The sequence below is a fragment of the Chelon labrosus genome (assembly GCF_963514085.1).
Source record: "Chelon labrosus genome assembly, contig: SCAFFOLD_204, whole genome shotgun sequence".
Taxonomy (NCBI): domain Eukaryota; kingdom Metazoa; phylum Chordata; class Actinopteri; order Mugiliformes; family Mugilidae; genus Chelon; species Chelon labrosus.
The window spans coordinates 7,501-35,000 of NW_028181702.1; the positions used below are offsets into that span (position 1 = coordinate 7,501).

The window sequence follows — 27,500 nt, forward strand, 5'->3', positions numbered from 1 at the left end:
ACAAATAATCCACAGTCAGACAGATTGAAGACGACTGTTCCCCTCCACAGGAGTGGTCCACCAACAAAGATCACTCCATAATAGTCTGAGAGGTCCCAAAGGAACCCAGGGGAACTTCTAAGCAGCTAAAGGCCTCTCTCTCATTGGCTGATGTTAATGTTGATGAATCCACTGAACAACCATGGTGTGATGGACAAAGACACTGCTCTCCAAGAAGAACATTTCTAAACATCATGTGGACAAGACAGAAGACTATTGGGACAATGTTTAGTGGACAGATGAGACCAAAGTAGAATAGTTTGGTTTAAATGAGATGAACCAACACTGCATCATTCCAGCATCAGAACCTCATCCCTCCATCAAACATGGGGGTGCTAATGTCCTGGTTTGGGCCTGTTCTGCTGCATCTGGACCAGGACAGCTTGTCATCATTGATGGACCAATGAATTCTGAATTCTACCAGTGGACTCTAAAAGAAAATGTCAGGACATCTGTCCATGAGCTGAATGTGAAGAGAAACTGGGTCATGCAGCAAGACAACGAGAACCAAGAACACAAGTGGTTCTACAAAAGAACGGTTAAAGAAGAACAAGATGAATGTTTAGGAACGGCCAAGTCAAAGTCCTGACCTTAATCCAATAGAAATGTTGTGGAAGGACCTGAAGCAAGCAGTTGATGTGAGGAAACCCACCAACATCTCAGAACTGAAGTGGTTCTGTTCTGAGGAATGGGCTAAAATTCCTCCAAGCTGCTGTAGACCACTGATCAGCAGTTACCAGAAACATTTAGTGACAAGGAGGTCACAGCAGATACTGGAAACCTAAGTCTAATATTTCTGTTTCATTTGTTGGGTTCTCTTTGTCTACTTTCAGGACCTTTTTATGCCTAAATGTAATAAATCCTGAGTGACAACAACATTCAAGCATCAGTTTACATCTTTCATTGAGGAGACTTTAACTTAAAGCTGCTTCCTTTAGATTCCCGTCTCACCTGAGACACTGCGTCTACAGACACCGTTCCCGTCAGTTTTCTGTTCTTGATTTTGGGCGGCAGCGACGGTGGCGGAGCTTTAGGAGGATCTTTGTTCTGCTGAGTCCTTTGATTGTTCCCAGGACCGGCCTGAGGAGAATTCTTCTGGTCCCACAGAATCCGAAGAGCTTGGACGCTCACCCCAGAATCCCTCTTAGACTTGGAACTCACCACGTCATACAGCTCATCAGCCTCCACCTGAAACAGTAGTAATGGAACTCTTTTCATAGTTTATAGTGGACTGTATATTAAAGGACCTCACCTGTAGACTGTGTATTAAAGGGCCTCACCTGTAGACTGCGTATTAAAGGGCCTCACCTGTAGACTGCGTATTAAAGGGCCTCACCTGTAGACTGCGTATTAAAGGGCCTCACCTGTAGACTGTATATTAAAGGGCCTCACCTGTAGACTGTGTATTAAAGGACCTCACCTGTAGACTGCGTATTAAAGGGCCTCACCTGTAGACTGCGTATTAAAGGGCCTCACCTGTAGACTGCGTATTAAAGGGCCTCACCTGTAGACTGCGTATTAAAGGACCTCACCTGTAGACTGCGTATTAAAGGACCTCACCTGTAGACTGTGTATTAAAGGTCCTCACCTGTAGACTGTCTATTAAAGGACCTCACCTGTAGACTGTGTATTAAAGGACCTCACCTGTAGACTGTGTATTAAAGGGCCTCACCTGTAGACTGCGTATTAAAGGGCCTCACCTGTAGACTGCGTATTAAAGGGCCTCACCTGTAGACTGTATATTAAAGGGCCTCACCTGTAGACTGTGTATTAAAGGGCCTCACCTGTAGACTGCGTATTAAAGGACCTCACCTGTAGACTGCGTATTAAAGGGCCTCACCTGTAGACTGCGTATTAAAGGGCCTCACCTGTAGACTGCGTATTAAAGGGCCTCACCTGTAGACTGTGTATTAAAGGACCTCACCTGTAGACTGTGTATTAAAGGACCTCACCTGTAGACTGTGTATTAAAGGTCCTCACCTGTAGACTGTCTATTAAAGGACCTCACCTGTAGACTGTGTATTAAAGGACCTCACCTGTAGACTGTGTATTAAAGGACCTCACCTGTAGACTGTGTATTAAAGGTCCCCACCTGTAGACTGTCTATTAAAGGACCTCACCTGTAGACTGTCTATTAAAGGACCTCACCTGTAGACTGTATATTAAAGGGCCTCACCTGTAGACTGTCTATTAAAGGACCTCACCTGTAGACTGTATATTAAAGGGCCTCACCTGTAGACTGTGTATTAAAGGGCCTCACCTGTAGACTGCGTATTAAAGGACCTCACCTGTAGACTGTGTATTAAAGGACCTCCCTTGTAGACTGTATATTAAAGGACCTCACCTGTAGACTGCGTATTAAAGGACCTCACCTGTAGACCGCGTATTAAAGGACCTCACCTGTAGACTGTCTATTAAAGGGCCTCACCTGTAGACTGCGTATTAAAGGGCCTCACCTGTAGACTGTCTATTAAAGGGCCTCACCTGTAGACTGCATATTAAAGGGCCTCACCTGTAGACTACGTATTAAAGGGCCTCACCTGTAGACTACGTATTAAAGGGCCTCACCTGTAGACTGTCTATTAAAGGGCCTCACCTGTAGACTGCATATTAAAGGGCCTCACCTGTAGACTGCGTATTAAAGGGCCTCACCTGTAGACTGTCTATTAAAGGGCCTCACCTGGTAGCAGCTGGAGGTCAGGTATTCTCCAAACGGCTGGATGGGGCTGACCTTGTAGTGCTCGATGAGCTCGGTCAGGCTGCCGTGCGTCTGACAGTCGCCCGCTACGACGAAGTGTCCGTCCTGATTCTGGGTGATGACAAAATGGCGGCACCTGTCGAGGCCCCTTCAGGAGAGGAGAGAGGAGTCGTCAACAAGGCGCCACGGAAACAAACGTTTCGACAAACGTCCGGTTCTCCTCACTTGTAGGACAGAATGTAGCCGATGGTTTTGTCGCTGAGGCGGATGAGAAAACATCCCAGAGCTTTATCTCTCAGCAGATCCTCAGCGTCTCTGCAGTGAAACGGAACAATTAAACAGAGCTGCAGGCAAATTAGATTTAAAAATATCACTGCCACGCCATTCAGTCTCACACACATCACTCAGAGGAAACAAAGGCCCATTCATTCTGGGGAATCTTCATTTAGCATGTTAGCATCTGTAGCATGCTTTTAAAACAAAGTTAGCAAACTGCTGTCAATCACCAGTTAGCCTCATATAAACATAAACTAGTTCATACATTAACTAAACATGTGCCCCTCTTCACAGTGATAAATGCAAAACTCACATCTTAACTAATGTACTCGCCCACCAATTCTAAGAGGAAGAGAGGAGGAAGAAAACATTCAAAACAAACTGGTTTGGAAGAAGCTAACGTTGGCTAACAGCTGTCAATCACCAGTCTTCTTCTTCTTCTTCTTCTTCTTCTTGTTTATTTTCTTGTGAAAGGGAAAATCAAACTCATCCTCCTTTCATTTGCTGCTTGCAGCTACAGCAACGTAATAGTTTTACTTCCTCTCAAAGTTTATGGTCCAGCCTACGATGTTTATTAAAATCATTCTACACTTTCTTTTTGTTGCTGTTTTTTAATAGACATCAGTCTGCATGTAGAATATTCAACCTGTGCATCGTTTTAATTGTTAAATTTAAATGCTACGTTGCTAAAATCCATAATTTACTATAAAAACATGTAGAACATATTCAGAGCCTTTAACTGAAAGTAAATTTTCTGTTTGTTTTTTTTTTAAATATTATAAGAAAAAAACTTAATGCATTCATGTGGAAACAGCATCAAAGGTGAATTTTAACTCCTAATCTGAGATGCATTTGAAAGTTTAATCTGTAAAGAGACAGCAGAAGCATGGAGAGGAGGAAATGATGTGCCACTACTGCAGCACAGACGTCATATCTACAGCCGGCTCCATCTATTCAAATGGAGGTAAATAAAAAGTACTGGAGCTCAAATGCATCCTTTATGTGCGTGTCCCGCCTCACAGTTTCTCTCTCAGAGCTCTTTTGATTCTTACTTTCTCGCAGCGAGGCCCTGAAACCAGTCAGGGAAGTTCCCGTTGTGCAGGATGAGCGGCGCCTGGGTCTCGTTGAACCACCTCATCACCAGCTCCTTCAGGCCTCCCTCTGCAGCCTCCGGGAGCAGCTCCACGCCCGACCTCCTCTCCATCCTCTCTCTCTGGTGTGCCGGGAGCCCAGGATGGAGAGCTGTCCCAGAGGAAGGGGAGCGGCCTCATTTGACTATGTCTGTTGGCGTCTGTGGCTGAATGAATGCCATCATTGTCTCCGTTTATCCGACACATCTGCCCTCGACTCGTCTGCCTGTCGTCGCTCGGTTTCATTTTACTATCAGTGGCCCTGCTCCCAGATTGAACTTTAACAGCTTGATCACATAGTAAATGAGTCTGAACAACCACACACACACACCCACACACACACACACACACACTGGCCACTTCTTTAGGTACACTTTTACTTTCTCTAGTTCCGGTATCCAGTTTTAGTTTCTAATAATTGTTTTCATTCTGTAGAACTATGACACGTGTACCTAATATTTTGACATGCTACTCTGAGCTAACCTAAATAAACAGAAACATTTCAGAGTTTAAAACAGTCCAGTTTAACAGAACTATAAGCCCATCCTCCACTATGATCATCCTCATCAACTCAACATTATTCATTCAGAGATGTACCTAATAAACTGGCCGGTGTACACGTGTACATATAGTCGCTGTAGATACACAAAGTTTTCCATTTTCTACTGTTTCTGTAACTTTATTATTATAATTTATCTTAAGTTTAATCTTGTAAGATTACAACTCAGTTTCTTTACATTTTAATTGAGAGCTCCCTCCATTATCACAGATAATTAACACTAATTAAAACATTATAAATACAGAAAGCTTATTTAGTCTCTAACTCTTATTATTTAAGTTAATTGAAACGCTGTGAAAACGTTTCAACCATTAAATCTGAATCATGTTGGAGAGCAGCTTCTGAATGTGGATCAAGCTCAGGGAAAAGTATTTAAAATAAAAATAGAAACTAATTTAATGTTTAACTTAAAATAAACTTAATTAAAATAATAATTTATGTTCACACGTGACCGATGGCTGCTGACAGGTGAGGCGCGAGCTGAACACATGGTCGAGACCATGACAGACGGGAGCGCGCAGCACTGGACGCGTTGACGCCAAACTTCGTTTAAATTAAGTCAAATTAAAAGTTTATTTAAATATCTGCGAAAGTAACGCACTGATTCCAAACATGTGAGGTCACCTCATGATTTTTACGTATACGTTTTTAATTCGGCATTAAATAAATATTAATAAAATCATTTAGAAAATAAATCTTACATGTGCATAAAATTGGCCTTTTTCTGAATGGAGTTCTGAATGGAGCAGCGTCCTCTCTCAGTGCAGGCCCAGAGCAGCTGCAGGAGGAGGACCCGGTGTATTTTTAAAACAGTAAGACATGTTCTGCTCTCTGGTCTCTGTCTCGCTTCTTATCTGTGACCAGGCTCATTCTTCAGCTCCATTATTTGACTCGGCCTCCACTCTGCAGGACCATCACATGAAACCTGAACATCCAGCATCACAGCTGCACACATGGATTTATTCAAGCAGCAGAAAGTGGAGGATTTCTATGAGATCGGTGAAGAGCTGGGGAGGTAGACGCAGCATTTTAACCTTTTAAATGTGATGATGTTAATGAAGAAACCTGTGGTTAGATTAACAGTCCTACTGTGACGGTATAACAGTCTGTGTTTAGTTAATGACATAAAATATAAACATCATTTAATTAGTCCTCAGTGTCTTTAATGACATGTTCCAATCACCTTCATTTAATAGTGAAATATACACTCACTGGCCAAAACATTAGGTACACTAGTGAATAAATAATGTTGAGTTGATGTAGAACCAGAACCAGGTGATCAGTGTGGAGGATGGAGTCTGTGCTGTTAAACTGGACTGAATGGCCAAAATATTAGGAACACGTGTCAGTCCAGTAGAACTACAAAATAAAACCCAGTAGAATCAACATCTCTCTGAGTTATTAGAAACTAAAGCTGAACACCAGAACCTTCACGGAGACTAGATTTAGAGCAGGACTGGTGTACCTAATGAAGTGGCCAGTGTGTGTTGATACTTCCATGTTCTACTGTGTCTGTTTGTTCATAGTTTTTAAACCATTTCAGAGTTTTATGGTTTTTAAATGATCCTCCTCTCTCTGGTGAGACCAGAGTCCAGTCTGACTCAGTCTGGATCAGGAACCGTTCCTCAGTGCGCTGTAGAGAACATGTAAATCAACGTGGATCATGAGTCCTGGTCTCATGTTTTCTGGGTCGAGGTCCGTCGCTGCGTGTCGTCACACGTCTGTCAACACATGTCGAGCTGCTTCTATCTTTAGCCGCCGGTTATTTCAGGTTCCAGACGGACGAGGAAGTGTCGCCTTACAAACCGTTGAGGTCAACCACAAAAAGTAAACGCAGAGTTTAAATCTTTAGACACTTTTACGTGACATTAGCTGGAGTCATGTCAGAGTCAGACTGGTCGTCTGCTGCAGGTTAAAGCAGAGAACAGATAAACACAGTGTGATCAGCTGGAGCTGTGTGTCTACAGCAGGTGTAGAGGTGTCCTGTTGTTTTACATTAACTTGAACCAGAGTTTAAAATGTTTTCCTCTTGCTTGCAGCGCCTCCTTCAGGTCAAACCTCAGCACTGCAACAAGAATCTAAACAGTCCCAGATGTGATCGATAAAGACTGGACGCTCAGATGATCTGAGTTTAGTCTTTAGATCAATGTTTATCAGAGGAACAAACTGTTTGTCACTTTTACCTGTTTACTACTCTTAGTTTTACATTTGTCTAACAGCTGTTATTCTTATTTCTTTAACATTAATTTGTTATTTTTCTAGTAGTTTCCATGCTTTCTAGCTAAAAGACTTTGAACTAACAATTTCATTAATTACTATTTACTTTCAGCAAATTATTTAATATATTACTTATGCTTAAATATTATGTAACTAACTACCTTTAGTTAACCATGTAATCTATTACTTCTAGCTAACATCACTTGTTGATAATCTTTTAATTAACTCCTAATGGATAACTTTTTATTTCCTTTACCGTTTACCTTCATCTAAACATTTAATAACTTTTATCTATAGCTATGAACTCTTAGCTCTTACTTTTATTTTATAATTTAATTCATTACTTTTAACTATTCATCTATTAATTACTTTTGGCAAACAATGTAATGTAAAACTATTAACAATTAGCAGTTTGTTTTACTATTAATTAATTATAGCTAATAACTTAAATCAGTTCATTTTAGTTCTTTAACTTAAACCATCACCTCTAACACTGGTTTTATATCTTATCTATCATATCCAACAAAGTTTCAAAAAAGGCAACTGGACTTGTAGAGTTTTTTGAGAAGACGTTTCATCCGAGTAGCTTCTTCAGTTCGAGGGGACTGGTGGGAAGTCTGAGGTTTAAATAGGACTTGCTTGTTAAATTGGAAATTAGCTGCACCAGTTTCTGGTTATTAGCATAACAAGCAAGTTATTTCAGGAGGAGTTCCTATTTAAACCTCAGACTTCCCACCAGTCCCCTCGAACTGAAGAAGCTACTCGGATGAAACGTCTTCTCAAAAAACTCTACAAGTCCAGTTGCCTTTTTTGAACCCCTTGTTGGATATACCATGACCTGGATGACTGAGAACCTTCACAGACTTATCTATCATGTTTGACGTTTATTGATTTATTGAGTTCTGAGTTTTTAATAAACGTTTATCCCGTACACCTAAACTCAGGTGCATGTGGAGACCGTACCCCTGCTCCGACTGGGTGGGCTTCATCTGATTCCCTGTTTGTGTTGCAGTGGACAGTTTGCCATCGTGAAGCAATGCCGAGAGAAAAGCACGGGACGGGAGTTTGCCGCCAAGTTCATCAAGAAGCGTCAGAGCATGGCGAGCTCTCGAGGCGTGCGGCGGGACGAGATCGAGCGGGAGGTGGACATCCTGCAGCAGATCCAACATCCCAACATCGTCACACTGCACGACGTCTACGAGAACCGCACCGACGTGGTGCTCATCCTGGAGCTGTGAGTGGTTCTGGGTTCTTTATTATTAAACCGTCAAACTACTGAAAACTAAGGAGGACATTTAAGACACGTCCTGCAGGTTGAGGGGTGGAGTCTCCACGGATCGTTGGTCCAGTCCGTCCCAGATGATTTAAAGATTATCTTGAACATCAAAGCATCGTCCTGCTGGAAGAGACCGTCAGTGAATCCTGTCTCCATGAGTCAAAGGAACATCACACTGCCTCCACTGATCGCTGGTCTTCTACCCACAATGCATCCTGGTTCCACGTGTTCCTCAGGTAGAACATGATCCATCAGACCAGAACCTCCTTCCTCCAGGTCTCCATGGTCCAGTTCTGAGCTTCGAACAGAGGTCAGAGGTCAGCATGGACTCCCTGGCTGGTCTGAGATCCACTGAGTGTTCTGACTCCTCGGACCTCTGTTGACCTCCTCTTCCTCCTCTTTCTGAACGTCTCCTCCTTTTCCTCTTCTTTGTCTTCATCCTCTTTGTTTTCCTCTTCTTCCTCTTCCTCCTCCTCCTCTTCTTCTTCCTGTCTCTGGTTCTCCTTCTTCCTTGGACCTCTGTTGAATTCTTCCTCCTCTTTCTAAACGTCTTCCTCCTCCTTTTCCTTTTCCTCTTCATCCTCTTCCTCCTGTTCTTCTTCCTCCTCCTCCTCCTCCTCCTCCTCCTTCTCCTCCTGTCTCTGGTTCTCCTCTTTCCTTGGATCACTGTTGATCGGTCCTGGTCCACTCCAGACCAGGATCATGAAGATGTTCTGACCCAGTGGTCTAGATGTCACAGTCTGGTTCTTGTCTCAAGACAACATCAACTCTTCCAACATCAACTCTGAGGACATTAGCTTGTTTATGCTAACATAGCAGCTAACATGCTAACATGACTACTCTCTTTATCTTATGCTAATGAACCAGCTAGCGCCATCCTGTTTCTGAATGCTCAGGTGTAGAGGAGGTTAGATGTTAATGCTGTGATGTGTTTCAGGGTCTCTGGTGGGGAGCTCTTTGACTTCCTGGCCCAGAAGGAGTCTCTGAGCGAGGAGGAGGCCACTCAGTTCATCAAGCAGATCCTGGAGGGGGTGAACTACCTCCACGCCAGAAAGATCGCCCACTTCGATCTCAAGGTTTGTCCAAACGAGAGACACTGGAGGCGATGTCACCGTAGCGACGCTTCATTCAGACGGGACGATGTCAAAAATAAATAAAATGAGTCACTACTAGAAAGACTTTTAACACCAACACAACACAACTGTTAGCAGACGGGCACAGAGACATGAGCGACGTAGGTGTTTGTACTATTGTGTTTATAGTGTTTGAATAATCCAACAGTGGGACGTCATAGGTCAACTAAGATAATATCAAATAAGATCATATCAGTGAAACATGAGAGAGGAAAACATGATGCAATCTGATTGGTTTTACTTTTGGTGTTTATTTTCTGGTGAACTTTCTTTAGCAAATGAAAACAGTCACAACATGAGGTTCATTCAGCTCCAGAGCAGATAAGAACATTTAGAGTTCACTCTGATGAGTTTTGTTGTTGCCCCACGTCTCTTATTGTTATTTTTTCCTAATTTATCTCTAGAGCAGCTGATCAAGGAAATCAAATGTTTAGAAGATGTTTTTGAATCGTCCTCCTTTCTCGTGCTCAGCCTGAAAACATAATGCTGCTGGACAAGAACGCTCCGCTGCCGAGAATCAAACTGATTGACTTTGGTCTTGCTCACAAGATTGAAGCCGGAGTTGAGTTCAAGAACATCTTTGGGACTCCAGAGTTTGTGGGTAAGACGTGAATCCATGAAGTCTAGAATGATTGACACCGATAAACCTGCAGCTCTAAAAACAACCACACAATTATTATTCTACATGAAGAGAAGAAGTTACACAGAAGGGATCTACTTGAGCTTCTGTGAGCTTGTTTAGGCTAGTTAAATGGCTAACATTAGCTTGTTTTGGCTAGTTAAATGGCTAACATTAGCTTGTTTTGGCTAGTTAAATGCTAACATTAGCTTGTTTAGGCTAGTTAAATGGCTAACATTAGCTTGTTTTGGCTAGTTAAATGCTAACATTAGGTTGTTTAGGCTAGTTAAATGGCTAACATTAACTTGTTTAGGCTAGTTAAATGGCTAACATTAGCTTGTTTAGGCTAGTTAAATGGGAAACATTAACCTGTTTAGGCTAGTTAAATGCTAACATTAGGTTGTTTAGGCTAGTTAAATGGCAAACATTAACTTGTTTAGGCTAGTTAAATGCTAACATTAGCTTGTTTAGGCTAGTTAAATGACTAACATTCGCTTGTTTTGGGTTATTAAATGGCAAATATTAGCTCGTTTAGGTTAGTTTAATGCAACATTAGCTTACTTTGGCTAGTTAAATGCTAACATTAGCTTGTTTAGGCTAGTTAAATGGAAAACATTAGCTTGTTTAGGCTAGTTAAATGCTAACATTAGGTTGTTTAGGCTAGTTAAATGGCTAACATTAACTTGTTTAGGCTAGTTAAATGGCTAACATTAGCTTGTTTAGGCTAGTTAAATGGGAAACATTAACCTGTTTAGGCTAGTTAAATGCTAACATTAGGTTGTTTAGGCTAGTTAAATGGCAAACATTAACTTGTTTAGGCTAGTTAAATGCTAACATTAGCTTGTTTAGGCTAGTTAAATGACTAACATTCGCTTGTTTTGGGTTATTAAATGGCAAATATTAGCTCGTTTAGGTTAGTTTAATGCAACATTAGCTTACTTTGGCTAGTTAAATGGCTAATATTAGCTTGTTTAGGCTACTTAAATGGAAAACATTAACTTGTTTAGGCTAGTTAAATGGCTAACATTAGCTTGTTTAGGCTAGTTAAATGCTAACATTAGCTTGTTTTGGCTAGTTAAATGCTAACATTAGCTTGTTTAGGCTAGTTAAATGGCTAACATTAGCTTGTTTTGGCTAGTTAAATGCCACCATTAGCTTGTTTTGGCTAGTTAAATGGCTAACATTAGCTTGTTTAGGCTAGTTAAATGGGAAACATTAACTTGTTTAGGCTAGTTAAATGCTAACATTAGCTTGTTTTGGGTTATTAAATGGCAAATATTAGCTCGTTTAGGTTAGTTTAATGCAACATTAGCTTACTTTGGCTAGTTAAATGGCTAATATTAGCTTGTTTAGGCTACTTAAATGGAAAACATTAACTTGTTTAGGCTAGTTAAATGGCTAACATTAGCTTGTTTAGGCTACTTAAATGGCTAACATTAGCTTGTTTAGGGTTATTAAATGGCAAATATTAGCTCGTTTAGGCTAGTTTAATGCAACATTAGCTTGTTTAGGCTAGTTAAATGGCTAACATTGGCTTGTTTAGGCTAGTTAAATGGCTAACATTAGCTTGTTTAGGCTAACATTGTTGGTTAAGTTATCTAGTTGAGCTTATGTGAGCTTGTTTTGGCTAATTAAATGGCAAATATTAGCTCATTTAGGCTAATTAAATGTCAAACATTAGCTTAATTAGGTTCCACTAATTCATTAATTATACAAAGTGAATGGAGCTTCTGGAGCCTCTGTAGGTCTGGTTGTATAAACTAATTTAACAATTTCTGATGAATTATTCAGTCGTGTTCAAGGACTTTATTTATTATCTGTGTTAAGCTCCAGAGATCGTCAACTACGAGCCGCTGGGGTTAGAAGCAGACATGTGGAGCATCGGCGTCATCACTTACATCCTGCAAGTGAACCACAAACGACGTTAACATGACGTCTCCTGTTCTTTAAGATGAGGAAGGTAATAAACTCTCTCCTTCACGTGGTCCTCCAGGCTCAGCGGTGCCTCTCCTTTCCTGGGAGAAACCAAACAAGACACACTCGAGAACATCACGGCCATAAACTATGAGTTCGATGAGGAGTTCTTCTGCCACACCAGCAACCTGGCAAAGAAGTTCATCAGTCAGCTGCTGGAGAAGGACAAGAGGTAAGAGAATGGTTTCATAGGCTCCAGCCCCCCATGACCCTTCACAGGACAAGAGGTTACAGAAGATGAATGAATGAAGTAGACAAAGAGAACCCAATCAAACACACGAATCAGAAATATTAGACTAAAGTGAGCCAATATTACATATCAGAGAGGTGATTATTCATGGTTGTGTTTGTGTCTCACAGGAAAAGATTAACAATCCAAGATGCTCTCAATCACCCGTGGATCAAGGTAGACGACCTTGAAATATTTGTTGTTTCAAAGTAAGAGATCAATTTTCAAAATAAAACAGTAGAAGTATGGATTTTATGTGACTGCCAGTTTGTCACAGTTTAAACAGACATGTAAGGATGGTAAAATGATGAAGTGAAGAACAGGGTGGTCGGACGTGTCTTATAACGACTAGAGGATCAGGAGGAGGACGTTTCATGAGGTTAAACTAAAAACCTTTCCTAACTCCGTCTCCCTTCTCTCCACCCTCCAGTCCAATGAACACAAGGAGGAGAGTAAAGCCAAAGAGCCCAAGAAGCGTGAGCGTCGGCAGCTGAAGACCAAGCGTCTGAGGGAGTACACCATCAAGTCCCACTCCAGCATGCCGCCCAACAACACCTACGTCAACTTTGAGCGCTTCGCCCAGGTGGTGGAGGACATCGACCAGATGGAGAGCTCCTTCATGAGCCTGGCGGCGGTCCACGACTCCCTGCAGGACGACATCGACACCATGGTCTCCATTTACAATGAGAAGGAGGCCTGGTACAAGGAGGAGAGCGAGGGCGTGCGTCACGAGCTCTCGCAAATCCGCTACGAGTTCCGCAAGGTGGAGGCGTCGAAGAGGAGCCTGCAGGACGACATGCGAGCCTTCGGCTGCAGCCTCGGCGCCGTCAGCGACCGCTACCGGGAGAGGCAGCTCCACCTGGACGCCCTGCACCTGGAGCTCAGCAACGAGCTGAAGTGGGTGCAGGAGGCGTTGGGGTCATTTCCCCTGGACGGAGGAGGAGGAGGAGGAGGAGGAGGATACTCCAACTGCAGCTTCTCCAGCGTCTTCAACAATGAGGTGAACGAAGCCCTGAAGGAGCTGCTGAGTCGGTCCTGTGGAGGAGAGCTGCTGTCTGGGATCAACCTGGACCTGACTGAGGCCGGACAGCAGAGATAGAAACTCTGTACAAACGTTTTATGTTTTAATTTTCTGGAAACAACAGACACTTTTTCATTTCTGGTCATTTTTGATCTTGGGTTGATTCCCTCTTGTGGTGTCAGAGGTCCTGGGTTTGACTCCCAGACAAGCCCCCAGTTAGTGTTAGGACCCAGATCATTAGGACCCAGATCATTAGGACCCAGATCATTAGGACCCAGAACATTAGGACCCAGATCATTAGGACCCAGATCATTAGGACCCAGATCATTAGGACCCTGACCCAGGGTTAAATAAATGTCTTCATGTTGATCTAATGTTGTTATTTCCTCAATAATGAGCCGTCACTTGATTTCCCTTCATCAGCAGAGATGGGTCTTTCTCTGCTCTTCCTTCCTTCTTTCCTTCCTTCCTCCATTCTGTCCTTCCTTCGCTGCTTCTTTCCTTCCTTCCTTTCTTCCTTCCTTCCTTCCTTCCCTACCATCTTTCCTTTTTTATTGCCTTCTTTTCTTCCTTCCTTCCTTCCCTCTCATCTTTCCTTCCTTCCTTATTTCCTTCGTTCCATTTTTCCTTCCTTCCTTCTTTTCTTCCTTCCTTCCCTCTCATCTTTCCTTCCTCCCTTCCTTATTTCCGTCCTTCCTTCCTTCTTTCCTTATTCCCTTCCTTCTTTCCTTTCCTACCATCTTTTCATCCTTCCCTCCCATCTTTCCTTTCTTTTTTATTGCCTTCTTTTCTTCCTTCCTTCCTTCCCTCTCATCTTTCCTTCCTTCCTTATTTCCTTCGTTCCATTTTTCCTTCCTTCCTTCTTTTCTTCCTTCCTTCTTTTCTTCCTTCCTTCCCTCTCATCTTTCCTTCATCCCTTCCTTATTTCCGTCCTTCCTTCCTTCTTTCCTTATTCCCTTCCTTCTTTCCTTTCCTACCATCTTTTCATCCTTCCCTCCCATCTTTCCTTTCTTTTTTATTGCCTTCTTTTCTTCTTTCCTTCCTTCCTTATTTCCTTCGTTCCATTTTTTCTTCCTTCCTTCCCTCTCATCTATCCTTCCTCCCTTCCTTATTTCCGTCCTTCCTTCCTTCTTTCCTTATTCCCTTCCTTCTTTCCTTTCCTACCATCTTTTCATCCTTCCCTCCCATCTTTCCTGTCTTCTTTATTTCCTTCCTTCCTTCCTTCCTTCCTTCCTTCCTTGTTTCCTTCCTTCCTACAGTTTTCTTCTGAATCCTTAGCTCATTGTCACCGCTGTAGTTTAAGCTTTGTCAGGTTGGGGCCCCGTACAGAGGTCTGGTCTCATGGTTCATGGCTTAACGCTGTTTTGCCTCCAGCTGCTGAATCGTCAGTTGTGACGGCAGGTTGTGAGGTTTCGTCCCGGGACAGATCAGAGGTCTTGACCAGGAGAGAAATCAACGCCTGAAATCAACACCCAGAGTCTCCAGACCATCTGTAGAGACTCTCTGCTATTCTGAGAGCACTGGGCTATGTCTGGATCTTCATGGCGTCATGATCGCCCTGGCTCTGGCGCTCCCAGGGGTCCAGACTTTTAAGTGTTTTAAAATGTGGACCCATCACTCTGTTAACTGTTGACGTGTAAAATACATGAACCAGAGCAGAGACGTTAAAGACGTTAAAATGTGTTGAAATAAACTGGCTCTGGAACAGGAAGAATTCACCACTCTAGTGTTCTTTCAGAGAGAAGTTCATTATCTAGAGTTTATTTGTCAGTGACTCAGACTGAACCCGACCGTCCAGCACCAGACGAGGGACGGTGACACTTCACCAGATGTTGAGGAGGAGGAGGGTGTGAACATCTGGAGGACTGTGTACTCCTCATGGCGAGAAATGAACAGGAAGAATGAGGGTCACATTATATTAACAGATAAATAGTTAGAAATTAAAGTGTTGACTCAACAAAATGTCTGAGGATGTTAAATGACAGGCAGGGGGCGCTCTGCTCACCTGTACAGGTTACAGGACTACAATAGATCCTCCCTGACCTCTACTACTACTACTACTACTATTACTATTACTACTACTACTACTACTATTACTACTACTACTACTACTACTGCTGCTGCTGGTCCTCTCTGCTGTCAACACAGATAAATGAAATAATAATGTTGCTGAGAGATAAGAGCAGCTGAGGCCGCTCGGCTCCGTCTGCAGCGCTGAGATAACAACAAAGACTTAGACGACGCTCAGGGACAATGTCTAGAAACGACAAGAAGCATTTACCTACAAATAAACAACAGTAATAATACACACCTGACAGCGTTAGGACGACTACACCCGTGTTTGAAATGATAATAAAAACGGCTTCCTGTAACCACTTGTCCTGTTAAGGGTCATGGGGGGCTGGAGCCTATCCCAGCTGTCATTGGTCTAGAGGGGGGGTCCACCCTGGACAGGTCTCCAGTCTATCCTAGCTGTCATTGGTCTAGAGGGGGGGTCCACCCTGGACAGGTCTCCAGTCTATCTCAGCTGTCATTGGTCTAGAGGGGGGGTCCACCCTGGACAGGTCTCCAGTCTATCCCAGCTGTCATTGGTCTAGAGGGGGGGTCCACCCTGGACAGGTCTCCAGTCTATCCCAGCTGTCATTGGTCTAGAGGGGGGGTCCACCCTGGACAGGTCTCCAGTCTATCTCAGCTGTCATTGGTCTAGAGGGGGGGGTCCACCCTGGACAGGTCCCCAGTCTATCCCAGCTGTCATTGGTCTAGAGGGGGGGTCCACCCTGGACAGGTCCCCAGTCTATCCCAGGGCTAACACAGAGAGACACTCACACCTACGGCCAATCTAGAATCACCAATGAACCTAACCAGCATGTCTTTGGACGGTGGGAGGAAGCTGGAGAACCTGGAGAGAACCCACGCAGACACAGGGAGAACATGCAGACTACACACAGAAAGGAACCAGAACCCAGAACCTTCTGGCTGTGAGAACTAACCACCACACCTCTGTGCCCCGCCCCTAATATAGTAACAATACATTATTATTATTAGTAGTATAAATAAGAAGAAGAAGAAGAATTCACTACTACTACTGCTATTGTTGTTGTTGTGGTTTTTTTGTTCTGATCACATACTGATGAATCTGTGGATTAGACTGACAGATGATGACAGGACCAGGAAACAAACAAACAAACAAACAAACAAACACAGACAGACAGAAAGAGACAGACAGACAGACAGATAGAGACAGACAGACAGACAGATAGAGACAGACAGACAGACAGATAGAGACAGGCAAACAGACAGACAGATAGAGACAGACAGACAGATAGAGACAGACAGACAGACAGATAGAGACAGACAGACAGACAGACAGACAGATAGAGACAGACAGACAGACAGATAGAGACAGACAGACAGACAGATAGATAGAGACAGACAGACAGATAGATAGAGACAGACAGACAGACAGACAGACAGATAGAGACAGACAGACAGACAGACAGACAGATAGATAGATAGATAGAGACAGACAGACAGATAGAGGCAGACAGGCGGGTCCCAGCGTCACCGCCCGGGCTGGGGCTCTCTGAGGGGTTGGGGCAGAGCGGACTCATTGCAGTGGAAGGTACGGGAGAGGCGGACGGAGGCATGAGAGACACACACCCCGCTGTCTCCTTCCACAGTCCGGATAACAAAGCGACGGCAGCCGTTGGTGAGATGAAGCCCGGCCGAGCTGCTCCGCTGTGAGAAGACGACCGGAGGCCTTTGACCGTTACTGGTGAGCTTTTATTCCGGCTAACTGCTGGAGCTAACCAGCTAGCCTGCCTCGGCTATGAGACAGCAGATAAACCGGGCTAATGCGTGCTAAACTAGCTCACCTGTCAGGGAGCTGGACGGCGTGGACAGGTGTGCACGCTGCTGATTTATTGGTCACCCTCCTGTCTCTGCTGCACATTACACTGTCACGTCTGTTTTAGGGGTTTTAAGCCTCGGGCAGCTCGGGGAAGTTAGCTAACGGCGGCTAACGCTAGCTAACGTAAACAGTAGCGACGGCTGACAGTTTTGTTTTATTTCAAATCCCAGATCACGTCTAACGGTTTTGTGACGAGAGCTAGCGAGGCTGCTCGCGGGGCTGCTAACGCTTCTAAAACACTGACATGTCTCTGAATGTCTGGTTTATGAAGCTGTTAGTTAGCATCACAGGAATCTGTCCCCTCTAATCTGACACCAGAGCCAGGCTAGCTCCCAGGCTAGCTACCAGGTTAGCTCCCAGGCTAGCTCCCAGGCTAGCTTCCAGGTTAGCTCCCAGGCTAGCTCCCAGGCTAGCTCCCTGGTTAGCTCCCTGGTTAGCTTCCAGGTTAGCTCCCTGGTTAGCTCCCAGGCTAGCTTCCAGGCTAGCTCCCAGGCTAGCTCCCTGGTTAGCTCCCAGGCTAGCTCCCAGGCTAGCTTCCAGGCTAGCTGTGTCACGGTTCATCTCTACCGGCGCTTAGCCTGCATGCTAACAGCTAGCAGCAGCGGCTTTAAATCCATGTCTGCAGAGGAGCTAGCGGCTCCCTGGCTGCTGTTAAAGGAAGTCAGATTTATTATGGGATGTTAGAGAATATTTAGAAGTTAATTAATGACGCTAATGAGAGATTATAGGTCAGGAAACATGTTGTTCTGGGGAGAGACTTGTTGTTGTTGCAGGGAAGGATGTGGCTTTGCGTATATAAACACTGGCCAGTTCATTAGGTACACTGGAGACACGCATTCACACTTTCTGTATTTATATTTAGTCACAGGGACGGTTAAATTATAATAATATAGTAATAGAAACAGTAGAAAATAGAAATCAGTCAGTTGTAGTCACACTGGCCACTTCATTCGGTACACTAGTGAGCTGCATTAATACACTTTTTTGTATTTATACTCTCTTTTAATTAGAGTAGATTCAACTGGCATCAAACCAGGAGTGCAAACAGCAAAAAGTGCTAAATGAACCCAGTAATAGGGAACAAGCTGCGACTGTTGTGTTAGCTAATTGTATTTTATAATAATAATTAGCTGTAATAGTGGGGGTAGACACTCACTGGCCACTTTATTAGGTACACTGCTCTAAATCTAGTCGCCATGATGTTTCTGGTGTTCAGCTTTAGTTTCTGTTGATTTAACTGCGTTTCATTTTGTAGAACTATTGAAGTGATATGTGTTCCTAATATTTTGGCAGTTCAATCCAGTTTAACAGCATGAGTATGATCACTGCGTTGAATCACCACCTTTCTGGCTCCGTTTCACTATTAACACAACCTTGTTTAAATTAGAACGGCTTCATTAGTGTACCTAATGAACTGGCACGGGTGTGTACAGATCATGTTGGCGTGATGACGGCGGATGCAGACTGAGACTAAACACGCGCTGAGAAAACATCTTCACCTCCAGTAAGCATCTACTGAAGGAATCAGGATGTTTGTGACGCTTTGAGCAGGTTGAGACGTTCCTGTCGTTACGTCCGTCCTCGTGTTTCACGTTTCAACCAAAACAGAGACAAAAGAAAAACTCTGCATTCCCTCAGACTGTCCTCAGACCAGTTTAGTTGTAACCAGATTCAGCTCCAGGCAGGGCCGGTTCTAGAAAATGATGACTAGGGGTGCATCTCAGATCAGAGGGGGTGCGCATGCCTGGCATGTTATACAACACTAAATTATGCATTGTCCCATCATTTCAAGCGCAATGACACTAGCAAAACAAGGATGTTTAAAGTGTCTTTCAAATGCTTTATTGCAGCAATATTGTAGCAGAACAACAAAAATGCTACATTTAGTCTTGGCTACCTCGCCCATCAGACAATATTTCTTAGCCTGAAAATGAAACATAGAAAAATAAATAACAAAAATAAATATAACCTGTGATGTCCATTTAATCTGGCAGAAACCGCCATAACACAACATAAGGTGCAGGTTTTATGGGAGTGGAGACAGTCTTCTGTGTAGGCACTTCCAGAATAGTTGCACACTGACACCATCAGGGGGCACATGACCTTTATTGGACAAAGAGAGATGACAAAGGTTAAACTAAGCTCATAAAAATAACATAGGACACAGTAAAACAGAATTCTATTTAAAATATAGGCCCACCTAGAGGAACAGCATACCTTTACTTAGTAGAGCTGCAGCCTCCTTGAAGATGTGTTGAATCTTCTCAGCAGTTTCTCTCTCCACTCTCCAGTGAACTTTTGGGTAAGGTCCTTCTCAACAGCAATCTGAATCAGATGAGCTTTTCTTTTGTGCACCATGCTCCTTCTGTGTTCACTGAACACATTCTTCAACATTGAGAATGAATTTTCACATGTTGCAGTTGATGCGCCAAAGGTTAAGCTGAGCTTCAGTGTTTCTATGACAGTTGGCATAGCTGCCAGAGACATGCTGTATGTTTTCAAAATGTCCTGCGTTGTCCAGCTTTTGTGTTTGTCAGATTTGGCCATTTCCTCTTTTAGAAAGTGTTTTGCCACAGTAAACTCAGCTTCTTTAGGATCTATCCCTGTCAAGTCCAACAGAGGCTTAACTTTGTTGACATCCATGAAATGTTCACTTTCTGGGTGTACGGCACACAGCGCCTGTACTAGTTGGCTATTTCTTTCATTAAATCTAGCAGTCATTTCTCCCACTACTGCATCCAGAGTACTGAAATACAATCTTTTGCACTCTGTCTTCTCTCCCACTTCTTTGTGATGGTGACCAACTGGTGTTTCCACCACAAAGTCTTTCAAGTGCCTGGTCATCGTTTCTCTTCGTCGTTTGGATTGTGAGGGCGTGGCAGTGGAAGGTTCTGTCATCTCTCTCTCTTTTGTGCATTTCTCCCAAAGTGCATCAAACTGACTGTCACTCCTAAGTTCTTCCACACATTCAAGTGCACTTTGTACAAGACGGACACCAGTGTAGAGGTCAGTGGATTTTGCTTGGAGTGCAGTATTGGGGGGATCCAGCAAAGCCAATATCTGATGTGTCATACAGGCAATGAATGGAAAACTGGGTTCGGTAATGGCCTTCAAAAGCCCCGCGGCTTCAATTCGCACATCTGCTCCAATGGTCAGGATACCTTCAATTTCCCGTAGAAAGTGGACAATGTCGTCACAGCTGTTCATGATCACTTTCACTGTGGCCAGATGGCCAGTCCACCGTTGCTCAAGCAGCCGCTTCAACTTCTCTCCTGTGTAGACTGCAGCTACTGTAGGTTTCCTTAAGAACTTGTAGAGAGAGTTACATACACCAAAGAAGTTCTCCAATGCATTATCAGATGACATGGCATTCACTACCACTAGGTGAAGCTGGTGATTAAAACAGTGCACATAAGGCACCTCCCTCTGTAGTTCTTCTTGTATGAGTTTCTGCATTCCTCCATGTACACCTGACATGACGCTTGCCCCATCATAGCACTGGCTTAGCATCTTCCCTGTATTTAATTCAATATCTTCTAACTGTGATAGAACGAGTTGAGTTAGAGACTTAGCATCACAGTGTTTACTCGTTGGCATTGAAATAAGTCTCTCTTTCACACTGTTGTCAGTTTTATCCACAAAGCGAAGCACTATTGAGATATTTTCACATCCCATGGGGTCTTTGGTGCCGTCCACTTTTAATGTGTACCACACATCTCCAATCTCATTCACAATTTCCTCAGTTATGATTTTGCTCATTAGTTCAATTATTTCATTTTGTATATGATTTGATGTGTATGTAGCATTGGCAGGGATGGTATCAAAAATCTTCTTAAAGTCCTTGTCCTTTTTAAGTGTGTAATCCATCATGGCTAAAAAAAGGCCACTACTTGTCTCACCTCTTGTATCCAAAGCCTCAACAGAGCCACGGAAAGGGAGCTGGTTTATAGCCAGGAATTGAATGATGTCCACAATCGATGTGACATAAATGCGGTTTCTCTCAAGCTGGTCTTCATTCACAAGCGTAGACACCTCAGTCTTAGTCCCTTCTCTTCTGATCCTCTCCTGCCACAACGCCACTGATGTCATGTGTTCTCTGCTTGCTTCATGCCTTGCCAGTCCCTTATCGCGCACAAGAGCATGGCGCCAGTTGTTGTAGCCACTAGTGGTAAAGGCATCTCTTTTACTAGTATGGCCAAATCCAAACTTCCTACACGCATAGCAAAATACCGCATCATTTTTGCAGGAATATTCTAGCCATTCTCTGTTAACAAACCATGAGCTGCAAAAGGAGCGCTTCACCCCTCCAAAAAATGATGCTGGATATTTATGTAAATGCACTTGAAGTGGTTCCTCCGTACCTAGGTCGTCGGGTGGGCCGGGCACCTGCTCATGGGGTGAAGGGAGGGGGGACGGTGGCGGCAGCGGCTCGGGCAGGAGTGAGCAGCCGGACGAAGCTGCAGCAGCAGTCTCTGTCTGTCTGTTCTGCTTGAACCACTTCCGAATATCCATTGATTATTGTATGTTGTACTTTGCAGAGAGCAGCGTTTTGCTAGCGCAGTGACGCGCGTGCGCTGAGTGCATTGATGCGCGTGCGCTGAGTGCATTGATGCGCGTGCGCTGAGTGCATTGACGCGCGCGCGCTTCCCCCCCTCTTTTCAACAGAGCATGCAAACACATAAACTGAGGGTGCAATGCATGCTTATGCACCCTCGTAGAACCGGGCCTGGCTCCAGGTCGCTCCAGGTCGTTGCAGGAGCAGAATCAGCTCCCAGCAGAGACACTCCAGACCAGCTGTCTGAGGGCGTGACCAGTTGTTAAATTAAAGATTCTCCTGATTTATTCTGTGTTTTCTGAAGCTGCAGAGCGTTGAACTCTAAAACCTTTTCACCTCAGCTGCTCTGCAGTCAAATAAACGCTGATAAGCAGCCGGTGATGTTGCACTGTTTGTTGTAGGTTCCTGTGTCTCTGCAGCAGATAGCCACAGTTTATTTACCATCTACTGACATCTACTGACATCTACTGACATCTCTGCTGCCTGACCTTTTTATAATCTGATCTTCAGTGTTTATTGAGTTTTCCTGAGAACAAGCAAATACAAGCATTTGAATAAATATTAATCCAGCTGTGTTTCATGACGATTAAATGAGAAAATAAAGCACAAAAACAGAAGTAAAGGCGGAGGAGAGCCGTGGTTCAGAGTCCGTTATAGAAGACGATGTCTACAGAGCTGGATCATCTGTCGTTGGGACGTCTTCCTCTCTCTCATGAATCATCAGTTCCTTCCGTTTTTTAACAAAATCGTTTCCTCTCAGTCTCAAATGTCACCTTTCATTGTTCTAAAGGAGGGGGTTCCTCCTCAGACCGTTTCCTTGTTGTTGCACTTTTGCTCACAATCAGTTTCTCAGTTAAATGTCCGTCCTGGTCAATAAGACAATCACTGGTATGTCCTATGTCCTAGACGTACAGCAGCTGATCTTTAACGCTCTGCCGTCCGTCGCTCTGCTGTCTCTCCTCACGCTGTTTGGAAAAAGTTGCGCCATAATTCATGTCCATGCAAGACGGAGTCTGTCGGCACGCTGCAGTGTGACTGAGGAGGACAAGCTCTGCAGCACTGTCCTCTGGCTCTGAGGTGTCTTTACAGCACTGTCCTCTGGCTCTGAGGTGTCTCTAGCGCTGTCCTCCGGCTCTGAGGTGTCTCTAGCACTGTCCTCCAGCTCTGAGGCGTCTCTAGCACTGTCCTCTGGCTCTGAGGCGTCTCTAGCACTGTCCTCTGGCTCTGAGGTGTCTCTAGCACTGTCCCCTGGCTCTGAGGTGTCTCTAGCGCTGTCCTCTGGCTCTGAGGTGTCTCTAGCGCTGTCCTCCGGCTCTGAGGTGTCTCTAGCGCTGTCCTCTGGCTCTGAGGTGTCTTTACAGCGCTGTCCTCTGGCTCTGAGGTGTCTCTAGCACTGTCCTCTGGCTCTGAGGTGTCTCTAGTGCTGTCCTCTGGCTCTGAGGTGTCTCTAGCGCTGTCCTCCGGCTCTGAGGTGTCTCTAGCGCTGTCCTCTGGCTCTGAGGTGTCTCTAGCGCTGTCCTCTGGCTCTGAGGTTGTCTTTAGCGCTGTCCTCCGGCTCTGAGGTGTCTTTAGCGCTGTCCTCCGGCTCTGAGGTGTCTCTAGCACTGTCCTCCGGCTCTGAGGTGTCTCTAGCGCTGTCCTCCGGCTCTGAGGTGTCTCTAGCGCTGTCCTCTGGCTCTGAGGTGTCTTCAGGACTGTCCTCCGGCTCTGAGGTGTCTCTAGCGCTGTCCTCTGGCTCTGAGGTGTCTCTAGCGCTGTCCTCTGGCTCTGAGGTGTCTTTAGCGCTGTCCTCCGGCTCTGAGGCGTCTCTAGCGCTGTCCTCTGGCTCTGAGGTGTCTTTAGCGCTGTCCTCCGGCTCTGAGGCGTCTTCAGCGCTGTCCTCTGGCTCTGAGGCGTCTCTAGCACTGTCCTCTGGCTCTGAGGTGTCTCTAGCGCTGTCCTCTGGCTCTGAGGTGTCTCTAGCGCTGTCCTCTGGCTCTGAGGTGTCTCTAGCGCTGTCCTCTGGCTCTGAGGTGTCTTTAGCGCTGTCCTCCGGCTCTGAGGCGTCTCTAGCGCTGTCCTCTGGCTCTGAGGTGTCTTTAGCGCTGTCCTCCGGCTCTGAGGCGTCTTCAGCGCTGTCCTCTGGCTCTGAGGCGTCTCTAGCACTGTCCTCTGGCTCTGAGGTGTCTCTAGCGCTGTCCTCTGGCTCTGAGGTGTCTCTAGCGCTGTCCTCTGGCTCTGAGGCGTCTTCAGCGCTGTCCTCTGGCTCTGAGGCGTCTCTAGCACTGTCCTCCGGCTCTGAGGTGTCTCTAGTGCTGTCCTCCGGCTCTGAGGTGTCTTTAGCCCTGTCCTCTGGCTCTTAGGTGTCTTCAGGACTGTCCTCTGGCTCTGAGGTGTCTCTAGCACTGTCCTCTGGCTCTGAGGTGTCTCTAGCACTGTCCTCCGGCTCTGAGGTGTCTCTAGCGCTGTCCTCTGGCTCTGAGGTGTCTCTAGCGCTGTCCTCTGGCTCTGAGGTGTCTCTAGCGCTGTCCTCTGTCTCTGAGGTGTCTCTAGCGCTGTCCTCTGTCTCTGAGGTGTCTCTAGGTAAACACAGGGACAGATAACGCTGCTCAGAGACTCACATGTGACGCTCTGTCTCTTTGTCAGATCTCAGACCGTCTCCTGCTGCAGACGCTGGAGCTACACTGAACCTTTGTTAACAATTAGCTCTGCTGTCCTCACAGACAGACGGGTTCATTACGAGGGAGTCTGGAGGTTTGTTGACGTATCTGAAGCTCTGGTTTAAAACCTTTAAGGCAGAGAAACGCTTCTGGACTCAAACACGTTGCATAAATGTCTTCAAATGTCCCGTTTCACCCGGTTAAAAGTCCAAAATCCAGAGTGGTCACTTTACTGCTGCCTGCGTGACAAACACACAACAACCATCATCCAGTTTGATCATGTTTGATCATGTTTGATCATGTTTGATCATGTTTGATCATGTTTGACGCCGTCTCAACATCAACTCATCAGCGTCACTGACCATCAGCTGATGAAGAGCAGAATCAGATCAGTAGAGGCAGCACTTTGAGTCACGTTATTATCTCTTGTCATAATGCAATTACATAAATAATAGAAGTTAAATGTGTTTATTTGACTTTAAAGCAGTGACGTGATGCTTTACGGTCTATTTGAAGACTTTCTGTTGTTGTTGTTGCTGTTGTTGTTGTTGCTGTGGTTACTGACGCAGCGTGAACCTGAGTATGTTTGTGACTGTGACTGTTTTAGACATTTAATCAACCTACTTCACACTTATTTACACGTTTAACTCCATTACTGACATGTGCTTTGGTAAAAATAGACATAACACTTTTTTTTCCATTTATATTTTTGAATGCAGTCGATGAAAACACAAGGTTCTAGTTCTGAACATGAAGCAGACAAAGTGCAGCTCAGACTTTACTACATTTCATCATAAAATGACTCAAAACATCCTGAAACGTTACCGTTGTTCACGTCAGTAAACATAAAGACACTGCCTGGTCACTGCGCTGGTGTAGAGCTACCTGTGTACCGCGGTAGAGTTACCTCTGGTTCCAGACAGAAGCTCTTTAGCTCAGTTAACCGTCACACACTTTCCATCAGCTGCTCACTCACATAAACACGAGGTTCCCTCCCGTATCGATCTTTTCGTGTGCGTGGATCAGATCAGGACGTCCCTGATTAACGTCTTGACCCGGTGTTTCCAGGACTGATGGCTCCAGAGTGACGTGCCATGGCTTTAATGATCCCCCCAGTGAAGCTCAAATGGCTGGAGCACCTGAACAGCTCATGGATCACGGAGGACAGCGAGTCCATCGCCACGAGAGAGGGCGTGTCGGTGCTCTACTCGAAGCTGCTGGCCAACAAGGAGGCGGTGCTGCTCCCTCAGCAGGTCCTGTGTCTCAAGGGTCCCCAGCTTCCAGACTTTGAGCGCGAGTCCCTGTCCAGTGATGAACAGGAGCACTACCTGGACGCTCTGCTCAGCAGCCAGCTGGCCCTGGCCAAGATGGTCTGCTCAGACTCCCCGTTTGCCGCCGCCCTGCGGAAACGGGTCCTGGTGCTCCAGCGCATCTTCTACGCCCTCTCCAACAAGTACCACGACAAGGGCAAGGTGAAGCAGCAGCAGCACTCCCCGGAGAACAACTCGGGCCTGGCCGACCTGCACTCCGTCAGCGAGCGGCCGCGCTCCAGCACCGACGCCCTCATCGAGATGGGCGTCCGCACGGGTCTCAGCCTCCTCTTCGCTCTGCTGCGCCAGAGCTGGATGATGCCTCCTCCGCCCGGTCCCGGCGGAGGTCCCGGCGGAGGAGGCGGCGGCGGCGGCGGCGGCGGCGGCGGCATAAACCTGTGCAACGACGTCATCCACACGGCCATCGACGTGGTCAGCTCCCTGCCCCCGCTCTCCCTGGCCAACGAGAGCAAGATCCCCCCGATGGGGCTGGACTGCCTGGCCCAGGTCACCACCTTCCTGAAGGGGGTGACCATGCCGAACTCTGGGGCGGACATTTTAGGGCGGCGGCTGGCGTCGGAGCTGCTGCTGGGCCTGGCGTCCCAGAGGGGCTCCCTGCGCTACCTGCTGGAGTGGATAGAGATGGCCCTGGCTGCGTCGGCGCTGGTCAGCACCATGGAGCAGAACAAGACCCTGCAGAACCAGGAGGGCCTCATCGGCTACGACTGCTTCATGAACATCCTGATGCAGATGAGACGCTCTCTGGTGAGTCAGCGATGAAGACAGACAGGTAGACGGGAAGACGGGAAGACGGGTAGACGGGAAGATGGGAAGACGGGTAGACGGGTAGACAGGAAGACAGGTAGACGGGAAGACGGGTAGACGGGAAGACGGGTAGACAGGTAGACGGGAAGACGGGTAGACAGGAAGACAGGAAGACGGGTAGACGGGAAGACGGGAAGACGGGTAGACGGGAAGACGGGTAGACGGGAAGACAGGTAGACAGGTAGACAGACAGGTAGACAGGTAGACAGGAAGACAGGAAGACAGGTAGACAGGAAGACAGGTAGACAGGTAGACAGGAAGACAGGAAGACAGGTAGACAGGAAGACAGGAAGACAGACAGGTAGACAGGTAGACAGGAAGACAGGTAGACAGGTAGACAGGAAGACAGGTAGACAGGAAGACAGACAGGTAGACAGGAAGACAGGAAGACAGGAAGACAGGTAGACAGGAAGACAGGTAGACAGGAAGACAGACAGGTAGACAGGAAGACAGGAAGACAGGAAGACAGGTAGACAGGAAGACAGGTAGACAGGAAGACAGACAGGTAGACAGGTAGACAGGTAGACAGGTAGACAGGAAGACAGGTAGACAGGTAGACAGACAGGTAGACAGGTAGACAGGAAGACGGGAAGACGGGTAGACGGGAAGTTAATGATAGATACATCAGAGGCTGAGGTAGAGCTGGATTTGATTCTGATTAATTTAGACTTCAGTTTCTAAACTGTTTTACTTCCTCGTTGGTTCCAGACCTCTGTGGTGTCTCCTCCATCTTGTCCTCTTTCACATGTCTTTGCTTTTGTCCAGATCTTCTCTGTCCTCAGATTAAATCCAGTCCTGATCTGGATCTAATTCACACGAGGAGATTCTTCTTCTGTGTTGTCTTCGTCCTCCTCATCCTTCTCCTCTTTTTCCTCCTTCTACTTCTCCTCCTTCTTCTCCCTCCTCCTCATCTTTCTTCCTCCTCTAACCTGAGGATCATGGCGTGTAGACTCTTGAGCCTCTTGATGATTTTTCTGTAACGTTAACGTTCTGGTTCCCGTCAGATTGAACATCACATGTGAAGCTAATGACGGTTTGATGTTTGTTAAAGTTCGTTAAAGTGACTGACGGTGTGTGATGGTCTCAGGGC

General features: G+C 45.6%; 2 protein-coding genes and 1 pseudogene across 3 annotated transcripts in view; 2 read left to right on the top strand and 1 right to left on the bottom strand.

Moving 5' to 3' along the window:
• LOC311509777 (uncharacterized protein) overlaps positions 1 to 4,422 on the bottom strand; it is a 6,499-nt gene extending 2,077 nt beyond the window's left edge. Inside the window, exons 1-4 of the mRNA XM_084575212.1 lie at positions 4,066 to 4,422; positions 2,963 to 3,052; positions 2,720 to 2,885; positions 991 to 1,227 (exon numbers count right to left, since the gene is read on the bottom strand). Coding sequence (XP_084431338.1) covers positions 991 to 1,227; positions 2,720 to 2,885; positions 2,963 to 3,052; positions 4,066 to 4,217 — 645 coding nt within the window. The 5' untranslated portion in view covers positions 4,218 to 4,422. The remainder of the gene's footprint in view (positions 1 to 990; positions 1,228 to 2,719; positions 2,886 to 2,962; positions 3,053 to 4,065) is intronic.
• Positions 4,423 to 5,538: 1,116 nt separating this feature from the next.
• On the top strand, positions 5,539 to 13,249 carry LOC311509776 (death-associated protein kinase 2-like; annotated as a pseudogene). The gene is made up of 8 exons (XR_014699916.1): positions 5,539 to 5,717; positions 7,932 to 8,153; positions 9,133 to 9,271; positions 9,800 to 9,929; positions 11,775 to 11,854; positions 11,947 to 12,093; positions 12,282 to 12,327; positions 12,581 to 13,249. The product of XR_014699916.1 is annotated as a death-associated protein kinase 2-like (transcript).
• Positions 13,250 to 16,753: 3,504 nt separating this feature from the next.
• LOC311509774 (putative E3 ubiquitin-protein ligase HERC1) overlaps positions 16,754 to 27,500 on the top strand; it is a 17,629-nt gene continuing 6,882 nt past the window's right edge. Inside the window, exons 1-3 of the mRNA XM_084575210.1 lie at positions 16,754 to 16,946; positions 25,344 to 26,350; positions 27,498 to 27,500. The exon at positions 27,498 to 27,500 is cut by the window's right edge and continues 93 nt beyond it. Coding sequence (XP_084431336.1) covers positions 25,370 to 26,350; positions 27,498 to 27,500 — 984 coding nt within the window. The 5' untranslated portion in view covers positions 16,754 to 16,946; positions 25,344 to 25,369. The remainder of the gene's footprint in view (positions 16,947 to 25,343; positions 26,351 to 27,497) is intronic.